This window comes from Anabrus simplex, chromosome 7 (genome assembly GCF_040414725.1).
Source record: "Anabrus simplex isolate iqAnaSimp1 chromosome 7, ASM4041472v1, whole genome shotgun sequence".
Classification (NCBI taxonomy): domain Eukaryota; kingdom Metazoa; phylum Arthropoda; class Insecta; order Orthoptera; family Tettigoniidae; genus Anabrus; species Anabrus simplex.
The window spans coordinates 215,085,100-215,099,579 of record NC_090271.1 but is presented as its reverse complement, the minus strand read 5'-3'; the positions used below and the strand labels follow the sequence as shown (position 1 = coordinate 215,099,579).

At 38.2% G+C, this 14,480-nt stretch overlaps 1 protein-coding gene across 1 annotated transcript in view; it reads right to left on the bottom strand.

Moving 5' to 3' along the window:
- Positions 1-14,480, bottom strand: part of LOC136877780 (calpain-B-like) — a gene marked incomplete at its 5' end in the record, with an annotated part of 257,610 nt that overhangs the window by 140,219 nt on the left and 102,911 nt on the right. The window contains 1 exon segment of the mRNA XM_068228743.1: positions 1,701-1,882. Within this exon segment, the coding sequence (XP_068084844.1) occupies positions 1,701-1,882 (182 nt within the window).

The window sequence follows — 14,480 nt, the reverse complement described above, 5'->3', positions numbered from 1 at the left end:
TATGAGAATGTGAAAAGGCCCAACTGATGTGTATGCTAGACTTTCCACAGCTGACTCACTCACAGTGACCTATTGTGCTAACAGCTGTTCTCCGTCTAATATTGTAACTGAATTTGACCACAGCACCTGCACATGCAGCAGGGGAGGAGGGGAATCAGAGGGGCTCAAAGGGGGCAGAGGGAAGTGTGACTAGGATTGTCTTTTGTGCAGTTATAACATGTGATAATTTGATTCTACAGTGATGATGCTATTTTGTTTATGTAAATGAGGTTAAGAATGTTTGTTTGTGGATGTTTATTTTTGTAAGTAGCAAAACGAGTTGGCCTCATCACATGATGATTATTGCTGGTGTTCATTTTGTTTTGTTTTATTTTGTTTTGGGATTTAATTCTTGCAGTGAAACTTATGGTAAATATTTTGTTGATGGAGTAAGGAAAGACCTGAGATGCTACTCAAATTTATTTTTAGAATTAAATAAATAACATTAGATAATGTAAGGTAATGAGGCAAGTTTGGAGCCTCGACAGACTGATGACCATTGTTTTGGGAGAAGGGGTTCATTCATGCTCTACAGAGTCAATTATTCCTGTAAATATTTGCAGTTGGGTTTCCACTTTTAAACAAGGTATGTGGTTAATCTGGGTATATTTTCATTGTCTTGGTATATTTTCTGAAATTTTGCATGCATTGTTTATTTTTTCAATTTTTTTGCCACCTGCGATCATGAATTACCACTGCCCGTGAAAGGTTAAGATATGGGCTGACAGCCAGTTCCAGTTACACACTTCTTTCACATTGACTTTCTCCAAGAAGTTACACTACTTATCTAATTTCTTTCAACATCATTCATTTCATCTTCATTAGCTCCTGAAGTGAGGTTGACATTGGGAAGGGCATCCAGCCATATAAACGTGCCATATAAATTCATCTCACCTCATACCCGAGCCCATTTCAGGAAATGTGACTAACAGGCTAATGTACAGAGGGCTAATGTGTACTTAAAGTTAACCATTGTCAGATCACATTGAAAAAATGATGGGATGATATTTATTTTGTCTTCAGACCACATCAAAGTTGGGTTTCCAATCTTAAACAAGGTATGAGGTTAATTTGGGTATATTTTCTGAAATTTTGCATGCATTGTCTGTTAATCAATTTTTTTGCTGCCTACCAACATGAGTTACCACTGCCCGCAAAGGGTTAAGATATGGAGTGACAGCCAGTTCCAATTACACACTTCTTTCAAATTGGCTTTCTCATACATATATCTTGTGTTACATGTCCTGAAAATTGGGCATTTTAATATAGCAACCCTATACTATATAGAAGTCCGACTCGTTGGCTGAACAGTCAGCGTACTGGTCTTCGGTTAAGAGGGTCCGGGTTCGTTTCTCGGCCGGGTCGGGGATTTTAACCTTAATTGGTTAATTCCAATGGCACGGGAGTTGGGTGTATGTGTTGTCTCCATCATCATTTCATCCTCATCACGACGCGCAGGTCGCCTACGGGAGTCAAATAGAAAGACCTGCACCTGTCGAGCCGAACCCATCCTGGGATATTCCGGCACTAAAAGCCATACGACATTTCATTTTCATTTACTATATAGAACACCCGGACATAATATTTATGGAGCTAAATACATTAAGTAGATTCTACATTCTTATTTTAGATACTTAAAAACAAACAATGGTTGAACCTACTTAGCACTCCATGGTCCATTCCATTCTGATTTGTTTTTCCAGGGATTTCTTAATCTAATGAATGGTGTTTTTCCAGGCCATCCAGGTGTTTCGATGTTGGCATATTTGACCATTGTGATATTATATGTATGTCCTTTTACCAGCCCTTCAGGAGTCTGAGCTTCAGGAATGTTTGGATCTGCCTGAAATAAATATTAAAAACAAAATGTATTGACACATAAAATATGAGAACAAAGTCATAGAGTGGCAAATGGACATATCCTTCTTTATAATTATTTAGTTAAATTTATTTTATTCTATCAATCTTCTGATATTTTACATATGAACAAACCCAAACCAAACCCCGTGGTGCAACAGCCATGAAAGGTCATGCCTTGCCTGGCGGCTGCTGCTCAGCTCGAAGGCCTGCAGATTACAAGTTATTTTACATATGGCAAATACATATTTTCAAATAACATTAATGGAAAACTATAACAAAGAGTATTTACTATGAGGCTATGGTAAGAAACATAAAAAAATAAAAATGTACGAATATAAATCATCAAAGATAGGAAGTGTGGAAGGACGAACATGAAAAACGATAAACATAGTAACAGGTTAATGAGGGCAGAGGAAGCAGACATGTAATACTAACATTCAAGGACATATTCCTCATATTCAGAAACAGGCATCTTCATTGATAAGCTCTCCTCTCATCAGTTCCAAGTTTTTCCAGATTTTCAAGATTTCAATATTCTGCACAAACAAGTAACTTTACTAAGTTTTGATACTACGTGGCTCTTGGTGTGTGCTTCAACAATTAATCAGTCAACTGGCATCCTTATAAGTGAATGTGATTCAGAGTATCAGTACTTTTCTTTACCCCATCTCTTTTGTGCTTCCACAATTTTAAAAATGGCTGATGTTAAAAAAACAAAGTATCTGCACTAAATTTGCTTTAGGCTCAATAAAACTGTGACTGAAACCCATTGAATACTAAAGAAGGCTTTGTGGACCAACTTTAAGCCAACAACTGTCATCATGCACAACTCCTGACATGTCAACAGGAAGTTTTACAAAGACATTTTTAGACAACTGAGGGAATGTGTACGGTGCAAACAACTTGACAAGTGGAAGGAACATAATGGAGTGTTCACTGTATGTTGACAATGTAATGTACCGTAAAACTTTGGCCACTTTTTCGTATATTTTTAAAAATAAAATGTGAAATATTCCCTCCAATTTTCTGAAAAATGTAATATAAATTCTGCCATGTTTGTTCTTCATGTTTAAATATGAACGTAATTCTAATTGTTATTCGGTAATGAATAATAACTCAAGAAACGAAGTTTTCTTTGATGTAGTGTTACTTCGACCACTGTGAATGTTTTAAAAAAAATGCCCAGTATCAACAATCACAAACAAATTAAAACAATTTATGGTGAAACAGATGTATAGTGATGAAATTAAATTTTTCCCCAAAGAAGAAACTATTTTATTTTGCCTAAGCGTACAAGCATTGTATGATATTACAAATTACATGTTGCATTGCACAAATATTTGTAATGGTACAAAAGATAATAAATAAAAGTTACGGAAATCATAAAGTCCAATTGTATGGAGAGAAAAGGTGGTCAGAAAGGAAGCAATCTTGTAGACTGCCCTCATAATACACTGTCTTCTAAATTACAAAATATCTGGGCTGTCAATCAAGTTCTTATTATGTATCGTCCATGTCAACTGATATCCGTCTATTTATCATTGAAAATGGAAACTGTATTTCCCCTCCCTGTTGAGATAAACTTTCCCGCTTATTGTTATTGTGCCTTTATTAATCCCTTCAAAAACGTTCTTAAAGTAAACAGGATTGTAATTACAATATCCATGGCAGCGTAATGTTTTCCTGTACGTTCTTGGCATGGCGGAAGTTACCCCAGAAGAGGACAACTTATATCACAAAACTATTTCCTGAAAAACCTATTTGAATAAAATGCATCAAATTATGTTGATCAGTTACCAGATTTACATTTTGACCCCATAAACCACTGGAATGGAGAACCGAATGCTGGGGCTAGAGAACAGTTTGTTTTCTGCTGTTACCAGAGAAGACACTAGTCAGGGCTGCGAAAAATAGATTGACTCAACAATGAGCCCGCCAATGTTTATTTGGACTACCGAGCGTTGATAGAGCATTCTATTGTATGTGCATTTTAGTTGTTGCAAGTGGTTCATCTTTTGCAGTATAGGAGGCAGGAGAAAATAAGTGTTGCTCTTTGTCAGTGGCCGAAGTTACCCCACTTTACGGTACCTGCACACATCTCACTTATTGTGAGGGATTTACTGACAGCATTCTACAGCCTGGCTACTCACCTGATCTGAATGCCCTGCAATTTCTACCTCTTTCCTAAAATGAAACTCCAGTTGAAATGGCAGTGTTTTATCTCCATTGAAGAGATGCAAGTGAAATAGCACAAAGTACTCATCACACAGAGACAGGAAGACTTTCATGAGTGCTTCTAAATATGTAGAAAAAATTCCCTGAAATCACCAACCCAGGACAACTACTTTGAAGGTGACAGTGGAAATAAGTCATTAACATAAGTAATAATATCAAAAATTACATTTTCAGAAGGCAATCATAATTTAATTCAATTCCCATTGTAAAATTACCAGTGCTTTACCCCAATGCAGCTTTCAGTTGGATCGACACGCTTTTCCAAGATGAAGTGGGCTGTTGGGACACCATTGCATGCCTCCTATGTAGGAAAATCCAGTGATGGTGCACTGAGGGAAGTACTGTATGTATCTCCACTTGTATAAATGCCTGCCTTTGGCTTTTGCATTAAAAATTGTCCCAGAAGGAAATCATAATTTAATTTAATCAATTGCAAAGATTAACAATATTCAAGCTCTTTATGCCTTTTCATTGATGAAATTACCAGCATTTCAGTGCCGGTATTGCTCCTTGTGATGTTAGGAGAGACGTTGCTGCTAACAACGAAAGGCTTAAAACAAATTTAATGCCTTCACATCCACTCTTTGGATACCAACCTGCCCGACAAAGATTGAAGTCCAGGAAAGCATTTTTAACATCTTCAGAACACCTGGAAGGATCATCGGACAAAGCCAGGATTACCAAATGGAAACAAAAGACCCCTGGCCTTTTGAAATTGATGGAACCACGGGAAGTGTTGCCTCCCGGTCACACCGAGGATTGGTTGACATGGAGGTCCTTAAACAGTCTTAGATCTGGAGTGGGTAGAACCAGAGCGACTCTACAGAAATGGAACTTCCCCATCGATACGGCCTTTAGTGACTGTGGTGAACTTCAGACAACTGATCACCTGCTATGTTGTCCCTTGTGTCCATCAAACTGCACAATGGAAGACTTGGTGCTGGCTAATCCAAATGCCCTTGAAGTGGCCAAATTTTGGGGCGAATCTGTATGACATATATTGTTGTAGACCTTTTACTTGTATATATTTCTGTATGTAGTTTGTTTCTTTTAAATGTAGTATTATTCTATTGTATTTCTGATTCGAATAAAGAAAGAAGAAAGAAATCCCAGTGCTGTAGTGGGTTCATCAGATGGATTGTTAAAAATTTCCAAGATGCTGGAGGCTAGTGCACCACTAACACATCACCATCATGAATGTTTTCGTTCCCCTACACTTCATCCAGTCACCTCTCCACCTGTGTTGTTCCCTCCCTCCATCCTAGGGTGGTGGTGAACTGAGGCCTTGGTATCCTCCCCTCTCTGACACTTCCCCCAGCAGAATAAAATAAGATTATTTTACTATCAGGAACAATGTCAATCTGGGCCTAAGCTCACATCTGTCTGTTTCCCCCCCACATACAATCATATACACTGAGTGGCACGAAAAATGCAACACCCAATGAATGTTGCATAATTATTGTGTAATTATCTATTTAATCAAAGTGAAGCACTTCAACAAGTTTTTAAGACAGGGTATGTTCTTGGCGTTGCTTTGCAAGCAAACAATGAAGTGCTGATTGTTTATTGCATTAGCCTCAGTAGCTTTTTCCCCACGCAACCTGGAAAACACATTACTGGATGTGAGTCAGTAATGCTTTCCTGCTCTTGTAGTGCTAATTTTTGTACATTTAATTGTTCCCCTTTCAATCACACATGTTTGCAGGATTTTTTTGTGATTGACGTAATCAGCTTTCTGGAGTAAATATGCTGTTAAGCCTTGAAAATTCTGTGAAAGCTGTTGCTTTGGTAGAAGATTGTTATAGAATGCATTACATTGCAGAAGTGTTGAGGACTGCGCCTTCCACAATTCCTAGAACTGTGTGAAGGTACAGGGAAACTGGAGGCTTTGGAAGGAGACTAGGATCAGGCCTGATAAGAGCAAGATTGGAGAGAGATGACCGCTTCTTACAATTTGAAGTTCTCCAGAACTGTCACACCACCACTGTAGAAGCACAAAATCGACTCCACCATCAACTTTGAGGGATCAATGTTAGCGAGAGAACCATTCTAAGAAGACTGGGGCCAATCTTAAGTCCAAAAGACCTGCTATATGTCCAGAACTCACCAGAGAGCATCACACAGCTCAAATACATTTCGCAAGGGAACATCTTGGCTGGACAGTACAACTATGGTATCAAGTGTTGTTCATTGATGAGTCGTGGTTTGGCCCCTGATCACCTGACAGAAGAGAGAGAGTCTGGAGATGGTCATGGGAAAGGTATTCCCCTTGCACATTCTCATTCAGGACACCTTTCCAGGGTGGTTCTGTGATGGTGTGGGCAGGAATCAATACAGCCGCAAGGACGGATTTAGTTTTTTGTGGAGAATGGGAGCCTTACTGCACATCAGTATGTGGAGGAAATTCTTCTGGAGCATGTTGTGCCTTTCGTTCCATTTATTGGTGATGATTTTACACTAATGCATGACAATGCATGCCCACATGTTGTGAGAATTCTGCAAGAGTTCTTGAATGAAACAGGGATTCGTGCTATGGCTTGGCCTGCTCAAAGCCCTGATTTGAATCCTATTGAGCACGTTTGTGACCAGCTGGGGAGAAGAGCCCATCAGAACTATCCAGAGACCTTACAGGACCTACAGAATGCCCTCCTGGAAGAATGGGAGATGATTCCTCAACAGGACTTTACCACATTAAAAAGGAACATGCCTGAAAGGTTGAATGCCGTCATTGGTGCAAGAGGTGGCAATACATGCTTTTGGAAATCCGAACAGTGGTCCCCAATATCATCCCCAAGGTCTGTGAAGTGAAAGTGTGAAGTGTATAACAGAAGTGCATTACTTTTATGAGCTTACTCTATATTTCCTTCGTTGTGCATCTCTGGCTTAATTTGATCAATTTGTTTATAATAGTCTTTTCTTTTCATTGTTGGACACTTCCAGATGGTACTTTACCACAATATTCTATCATGATATAGTGGATTAGTGTCATAAAAGTGTCATAAATTTAAAATAAATTTTAGTTTTGACAGAAATTGAAGCATTGCGTTTTTCGTACCACTCAGTGTTCATTCACAAGCATCCATATTCATTGTCATACATTTTTCACATGCCCATCTTATTTTTTTATCACCCAAACAATGAAATTGACATCTTTTTGGCAAATCAGAATTATAAAAATTGTGTCAAATATAAATACTGTACTGAGTGAGCGGCTGTGTGGCTTGGGTCATCCAATGATTTCCTGTGGTTTCCCATTTTCACACATGAGAAACGTTGGGCCTGTTCTTTAAGGACATGGTCACTTCCTTCATATTCCTACCACTTCCCTATCCCATTGTCAGCGTGAGACCTATCTGTGTTGGTGCGATGTAAAGCAAATTGTAAAAAAATAAATACCGGTATAAATACTGAATTTGCAACATCAAACAGTGAAACTGTTAAGTCCTCTTTATCTGTCATGTAGGCATGTCAACATTTAAACTATTCAATGTTATAATTTGGTTCCCACTGTCAATGAAAAAATCATAGAAACAATTAAAATTAAAACAATTTATAATAATTAAAATAATAAATAAAAACAATTAAAATTATTTTTGAAGCCAATATAATTTTTCTTCAATTTCATATGTCAGTCAAAATACAAAATCTTTGTGAGTACAGTTTGTCCAATAATCCCTGTTCACCAATGTCCACTATATAATTTCTTCAGTATCATATGTTTGGGGGAAAAAAATGTGTGAACATGCCAAAACAATTTGATCTACCACTCAGCAGTAGTCACATTATAACTTGTTAATGAAAAAAAATTTAAAAGTAAAAAAGTAAAAAACAACAATTTAAAAAATGTGGATCATTCACGTAAGTCCAGAATCAATCTTTCCAATGATCCTATTGTCTGTATTGTTATTGTTTGTAATATGTATGATCATGAACCCAACAATTATAATTGTCTTGTTACTGTTGTCAATTAATGTTACAAGTAGTTACATGTCAGTTTATGCCAAGTCCATTGTTTTCAACTTGTTCTTTATTTTTATTTTTCTATTATGAAGTTATGAAAAATAGAATGCCCCTTAGCCACTAATCCTAACATCTTCTATGCTACATTCCCTGCCCATCCTATTCATCGATCATTCCTAATCAACACGCCTGCATCTCCTGGTCAGAGAGAAAGCGTTATCTTAACTGACGAATCCACTACTACAATGAGGCAAAACACTGGTAATTTCATGGTTGAAAAGGCAAAGAGCTTGAATGTTATTAACATTTGGAATCAATGAAATTAAATTATGGTTTCCTACCGGGAACTTAATTTTTAATATAAGATAATGACAGGCATTTATACAAGTAGAGGTACATGTATCCCCGATAGTGAACTGTCACTTCATTGTCCTACATAGGAGGCTTGCAGTGGTGTCTCAACAATCATTGTATGTAACTATTATCATAATTAGTGTCTGACTCCATGGCTAAATGGTTAGTGTGCTATTATTATTTATTTATCGTATGACATATATACATATATAGAGAAACAAGAAAGCAAGTACATTATATTTTAATGTCTAAAGATGTTATCCATTCTAGAGCCTCTGTATTGGCCTCTAGAAAATCAAACCAATCTCCAGGGTAGGCTCTTCTGTTACACTCTTTTACAATGAATTCGATGGTTTGAAAAGGAGCACCACAGTCACACTCGGGGGATTGTATCTTTCCCCATTTATACAGGGATGCAGCACAGACACCATGACCACAGCGAATCCTATTAAGGATGGTCCAAGTTCTTCTAGGGAGATCAGACCTCAAATTAGGTGGGAAGAAAGGCCAGAGATGTTCACCTGTTTTTGAGATCCAATCTTCCTTCCATTGGGCATAGGGGTTGAAATTGTCTTCTGTGAGCTTCTGAGCAAACTTAACTGGCGGATGTCTAGATTTCAACTGGTTCTTCTGAAGGTAAGGAATATTGGAGTGGATGGGCAAGTCAGGGTTCTCATTTATCTTGGAGTATTCTCTCAACAGTGCTTGTGCTCTATGGAATGAAAGAGGCATGATATTGCTCAAGACAGGAAGCCAGTGGGTAGGAGTTGATCTTATTACACCTGAAATAATCCTCATTGTGTTGTTGAGTTGAGTGTCCACAAGTTTCATATGGCAGCTGTTGATCCACACAGGAGCACAATATTCTGCCACAGAGAAAATTAAACCAAGGGCAGAACATCTCAAGGTAGTTGCAGAAGCACCCCAGGTTGTACCACACAACTTCTGCAGAATGTTGTTACGACTCCTAATCTTTGCTGCTGTATTTACTAGATGTTGCCTTAAGGAGAGTGTCCGATCTAATGTTATACCACCAGGCGAGTTGGCCGTGCGCGTAGAGGCGCGCGGCTGTGAGCTTGCATCCGGGAGATAGTAGGTTCGAATCCCACTATCGGCAGCCCTGAAAATGGTTTTCTGTGGTTTCCCATTTTCACACCAGGCAAATGCTGGGGCTGTACCTTAATTAAGGCCACGGCCGCTTCCTTCCAACTCCTAGGCCTTTCCTATCCCATCGTCGCCATAAGAACTATCTGTGTCGGTGCGACGTAAAGCCCATAGCAAAAATAAAAAATAAAAATAATGTTATACCGTACCTAAGTACTTTGGGTAATTATTGTGTCTGAGGACCTTACTGTTAAAAGACATTTGGAGAGTACAGTTTGGCATTTTGTTGTTTAGATGAAAGCAGGGCACCTCAGTTTTGCTGGTATTTGGTTGGAGTCTCCATTTCCGAAAATAGTCACTAAGAGTGGAAAGGTCATCAGTTAAAATGTTCTCCACTTCTTTCAGGTTACTATGACTTGTAGCTAAAGCTATATCATCAGCATAGCAACATTTTCTGGATTTCGTTGGTGGCAAATCTGATATATACAGATTGAACAGGAGAGGAGCCAAGACTGATCCTTGAGGGAGACCATTGTTCAATCTTCTCAGCTTGCTAGTCCTATTCCCTAGAACAACCTGAAAGAGTCTATTATTCAGCATGTTTCCAATTAATTGTACCGTGGTTTTGCATGGTAATACCTGAAGAAGTTTATACAGCAGCCCTTCTCTCCAAACTATGTCATAAGCAGCAGAAAGATCCAGAAAAACAGCAGAGGTTTTCAACTGTTGCTGAAATCCTGCTTCAATGCATGTTGTGAGTGCAAGGACTTGGTCACAACAGCTACGATTCTGCCTAAAACCAGCTTGGTCAATAGGAATATGTTGATTTATTACAATGCTAATTTTGTTGTATAGTAGTCTTTCAAGGAGTTTATAGCAACAACTGAGGAGAGCGATTGGTCTGTAGCTTTGTGGTATATCTTTTGGTTTACCAGGTTTCAATATGGCAAGGATTTTAGTCATCTTAAACTCCTTAGGAAGAACACCTGTCTGAAGTATGTGGGTAAAGAAGCACGTCAACCACCTTCTCGCATTCCGTCCCATATTTACGATAAATTCAGGATGTATTCCATCAAAACCTGGTGCCTTACCAACTTTCATGTCCTTTAATGCTGTATCAACCTTATCAATTGTGAAGGCTTCAGAGTACTCGGAAGAGGTTGGAGAGGTACGTTTAAGTATCCTTAGGTTCTTTTTCACCGTTTTTGTATGTTTTTCATCTTTAGTAACCCTTGAAGTTAAAACAATATGGGAGGCTATTTTGTTTGGTGAGATAGTTGACTTCTCTCTACCTCCTGTTGAGCTTCCTCCAAGTTTTCTTAGTAGGCTCCAGGCTTCTCTACTGGAATGAGAGAAATCCAAGTTACTAACTGTTTCTGTCCATTTCTGTCTACGATTTTCATCCAGACTCTGTAATAGCTTCTCACCAGTCGTATCGGCACCTGTTTCAAGAAAATCTTTGTATAGGGCATTGCTCTGTTCACTCCATCCAGGAACGTATTCTTTCCTGTAGCCTCTTGGTATGTGCTTTTTGGCTACAGATTTCACAAGCCCTACAAATCTCTGATAATTATTGCTGGTTGCCGGAATCCATCTGATGCATTTGGCCAGCTCTTCAGAGAATTTCGTCCAGTTTGCCTTTTATTAGTTCCAGCGTGGGCATGGGAAAGATCTAATTAAGGGAACAGAGATGCCCATCTCAAGGAAGATTGGTCTGTGTTGACTATTTGGGAAGTCCCCCAAAACTTCTCTCATCATGGGTAGAGGGTTGCCAACAGAGTCACATGTGATGAAACAGAGGTCTGGGTTGGACTCTCACTTCCAAGCAGCAGATCTAAACGTGCCTTTGTCTTTTGCATCAAATATAAGATGTACATTTTGGTCTTCTGACCATTCTACTAAAGCTATGCCGCAATCTTCGTTTCTTGCATATTTCCAAGTTTCATGATGGCTGTTGAAGTTGCCAGCATAGATAGTCGTATGACTTGCATCTGGAAGAGCTGGGGTTGGCCAGCAGATGGCTGGAGGTTTGTAGATATTTATGATGGTTACATCTTGCAGTTTTATTGTTACAGTATGAATATTATTAATTGTACTAAATGATATGAATTCAACCTGCTCCAAGTTGTTACGGGCATATGTAGCAATACCATATACATTGTCAAAGGTAGCACCAATAATACTATAACCATAAATCTTCCCTCTCTTGCTTAGCTCATCTTCTGTAGCAGCATGTGTTTCTTGAATGAGTACCAGATCAATGTCATTATTACGTAGCAATTTTGACAAAACATCACACTTAGATCTACTGATACCTTCAATATTCAGTTAGCAAATTTTAATACCATGTCCAAGCTTTCGAGTCAATTGGCTCTTAAAAGAGCCATTGAGTGGATTACTTTGTACAGTTTGCATATTTGCTGGGAGATCTTTAGAAGATAGGTCCAGCAGCCAATGTTGTTGCTTCCTTAGCACCACCCAGGGGTCATGTGTAGGGTTTTTTAAGGTTTAACCTATGGATGTGAAGCAGGGTCGGGAATTTTAACCACCATTGGTTAATTTCGCTGGCACAGGGGCTGGGTGTATCCGTCATCTTTATCATCATTTCATCCTCGTCATGATGCACAGGTTGCCTACAGGCGTCAAATCAAAAGACCTGCACCTGGCGAGCCGAACATGTCCTCAGACACTCCCGGCACTAAAAGCTATACACCATTTGACTTCATCATAATTAGTTTTAACAAGTGCCAAGAAGAGATGAAAGAAGATTTTAAGTTTTTAAAACTACATTATTTTGTAGTATTATCATTGTACTATGTAATGACATTATTGAAAATAAACAGGGATAATAGGGTTTCACTACAGTGGGTGTGGGTATCTTCTGGGGGCTCCCCATGGAGTCTGGGTGATCTCTGAGCCAAAATGCGTTTACTATGATTTGTGTGGTGCAGGTCCCTTCTAGGGGATCCTCTTGGGACTGGGGTGATTTATGTGCAAAAGCTCAAAATTCTTACCACGTAAGTATGTCAATTTATTTCTATAAATGGAATAATTTATTTCTTCCACCTTTCAATACTTAACAAGTGATGAATTACAGAAAGTAGGGCATGCTTAGGTCATTTTTGTAGGAATAAATTAATTAGTTACGCTCATCAATACGGAACCAAAAATGAAATTCAACAATATTGTACTTAGGTATGTACAAACAAACTTTAAAGATTTAGAAATCAATTACTATAATAATTTCCTATTCTCAGGACCAAGAGCCGCTAGTTCGCCCTCATAGCCTGCGTACTCCAAGGGTAAGAATTTAAATAACTTTTTGATTGCTTGCTTGCTCGTCTCAATGGCATGGTAGCCACCAGCATCTTGGAAAGTTGTGGCAATTCAAGCTGAAGAGCCCACTGCTACACTGGGACAAAACTCTGGTAATTTCATGACTGAAAAGGCCTTAAGAACTTGAATGTTTTTTAACATTTGTAATCAAAATTAAGTTGTGGTTTCCTTTTAGGAACTTAACTTTTTATATAAAGACAGATATTTATACAAAGAGAGGTACATACTTCCTCTATTGCATCATTACTGTATTGTCCTACACAGGATGCTTGCAGTATGTCCCAAGGACGTACTAGCCAGTAGAGTCTTCATAAGGTGTGGTAATCCAACTGACAAGCCTAATATTACACTGCGGTGAATTGCTGGTAATTTCACAATTGAAAAGGCCTAAAATTTGAATGTTTGTAAATATAAATGTTTATATGAGCAAACATCTTAGATATTCTGTGTATAGCACTTTGTGTATTTCTTCTCACCCCATGATGACCTCATATCTGGCTCTGCACAATACACAATCCTGGCATGCATATCTTGCTCTGTCAATTGTTATACAACCTGAATTCAATGTGGAAATCCTCCTATATCTTTAAACAATTTCTTTGCACTAATAGGAACACACAAAATGATGATGCAACAATACACAGACAAATGGACATGCTGATGAGAGCTGTGCAAAATCCAGTACTGTATATTTGGTGCATACTGCATATTCATTACTCTTATCCCATTGAACCTTAATTAACAGCAAGATAAAATCAAAATCTTAATGGAACTAAATCAATTTTCCTGTGGTTGAACTTCGAAGTTTTCCTTATAAATAAATTTATTAGCTCAAGAAACACCAAAAATTAAGGACTAATGATAAATGTCTACATACTGTGAGAGTTTTCTACATACGTTTAATCATGAAAGTCAGGCAGAACACACTGCTGCCAGCTGAGAAAATCTTGTAGATCAAAGGAGGTGAGATTAATGAGAGGTGAGTCCATTCTTGAAGATGACTGTCTGTGAAGATATTAAATTTGTCACTGTTTTTTTGTTTTGTTTTCATATTCATTTTCATCTCTCCTTTTTGTTACTCTCTGCCATCCCTAAACCATCATCGTACTTTTCTTTGTGTATGTTTCCACCCTCCTTTTAAGTTCCGTATATTACCTGATTTCCTATTTGTACATCGTCTTGTTTATACCTTTTGATGGGTTCCTTTTCTCCTTCTGTATTTGTCCTGTGTCCCTTGTCTTCCATTCCCAGTATTTATTTACCTTTTGACCATTTATTTTCACTGTCCACTGTCATGTACATAGTACTGTACTACGTAAGTGACAGTGGAAATTAGGCATTAATGTTGGTATTAATGATTTTATAAGCAAATACTCAGATAATCTGTCACCCCATATTTCTTCTCACCCTTTTTGACCTCATATCTGGCTCTCATTTTATTTTTTATTTTTTTTTACAGAAGAGAAATTCACACTCACTACTGAGGATATTCTGGAAAATAACTTATGAACAGTTGAAGGTATGCTGTTTCCATATTCTTAAATTGCATTAAGGGGCATATAAGAAACTGTGCTAGGTTTTCCCCATGGGAT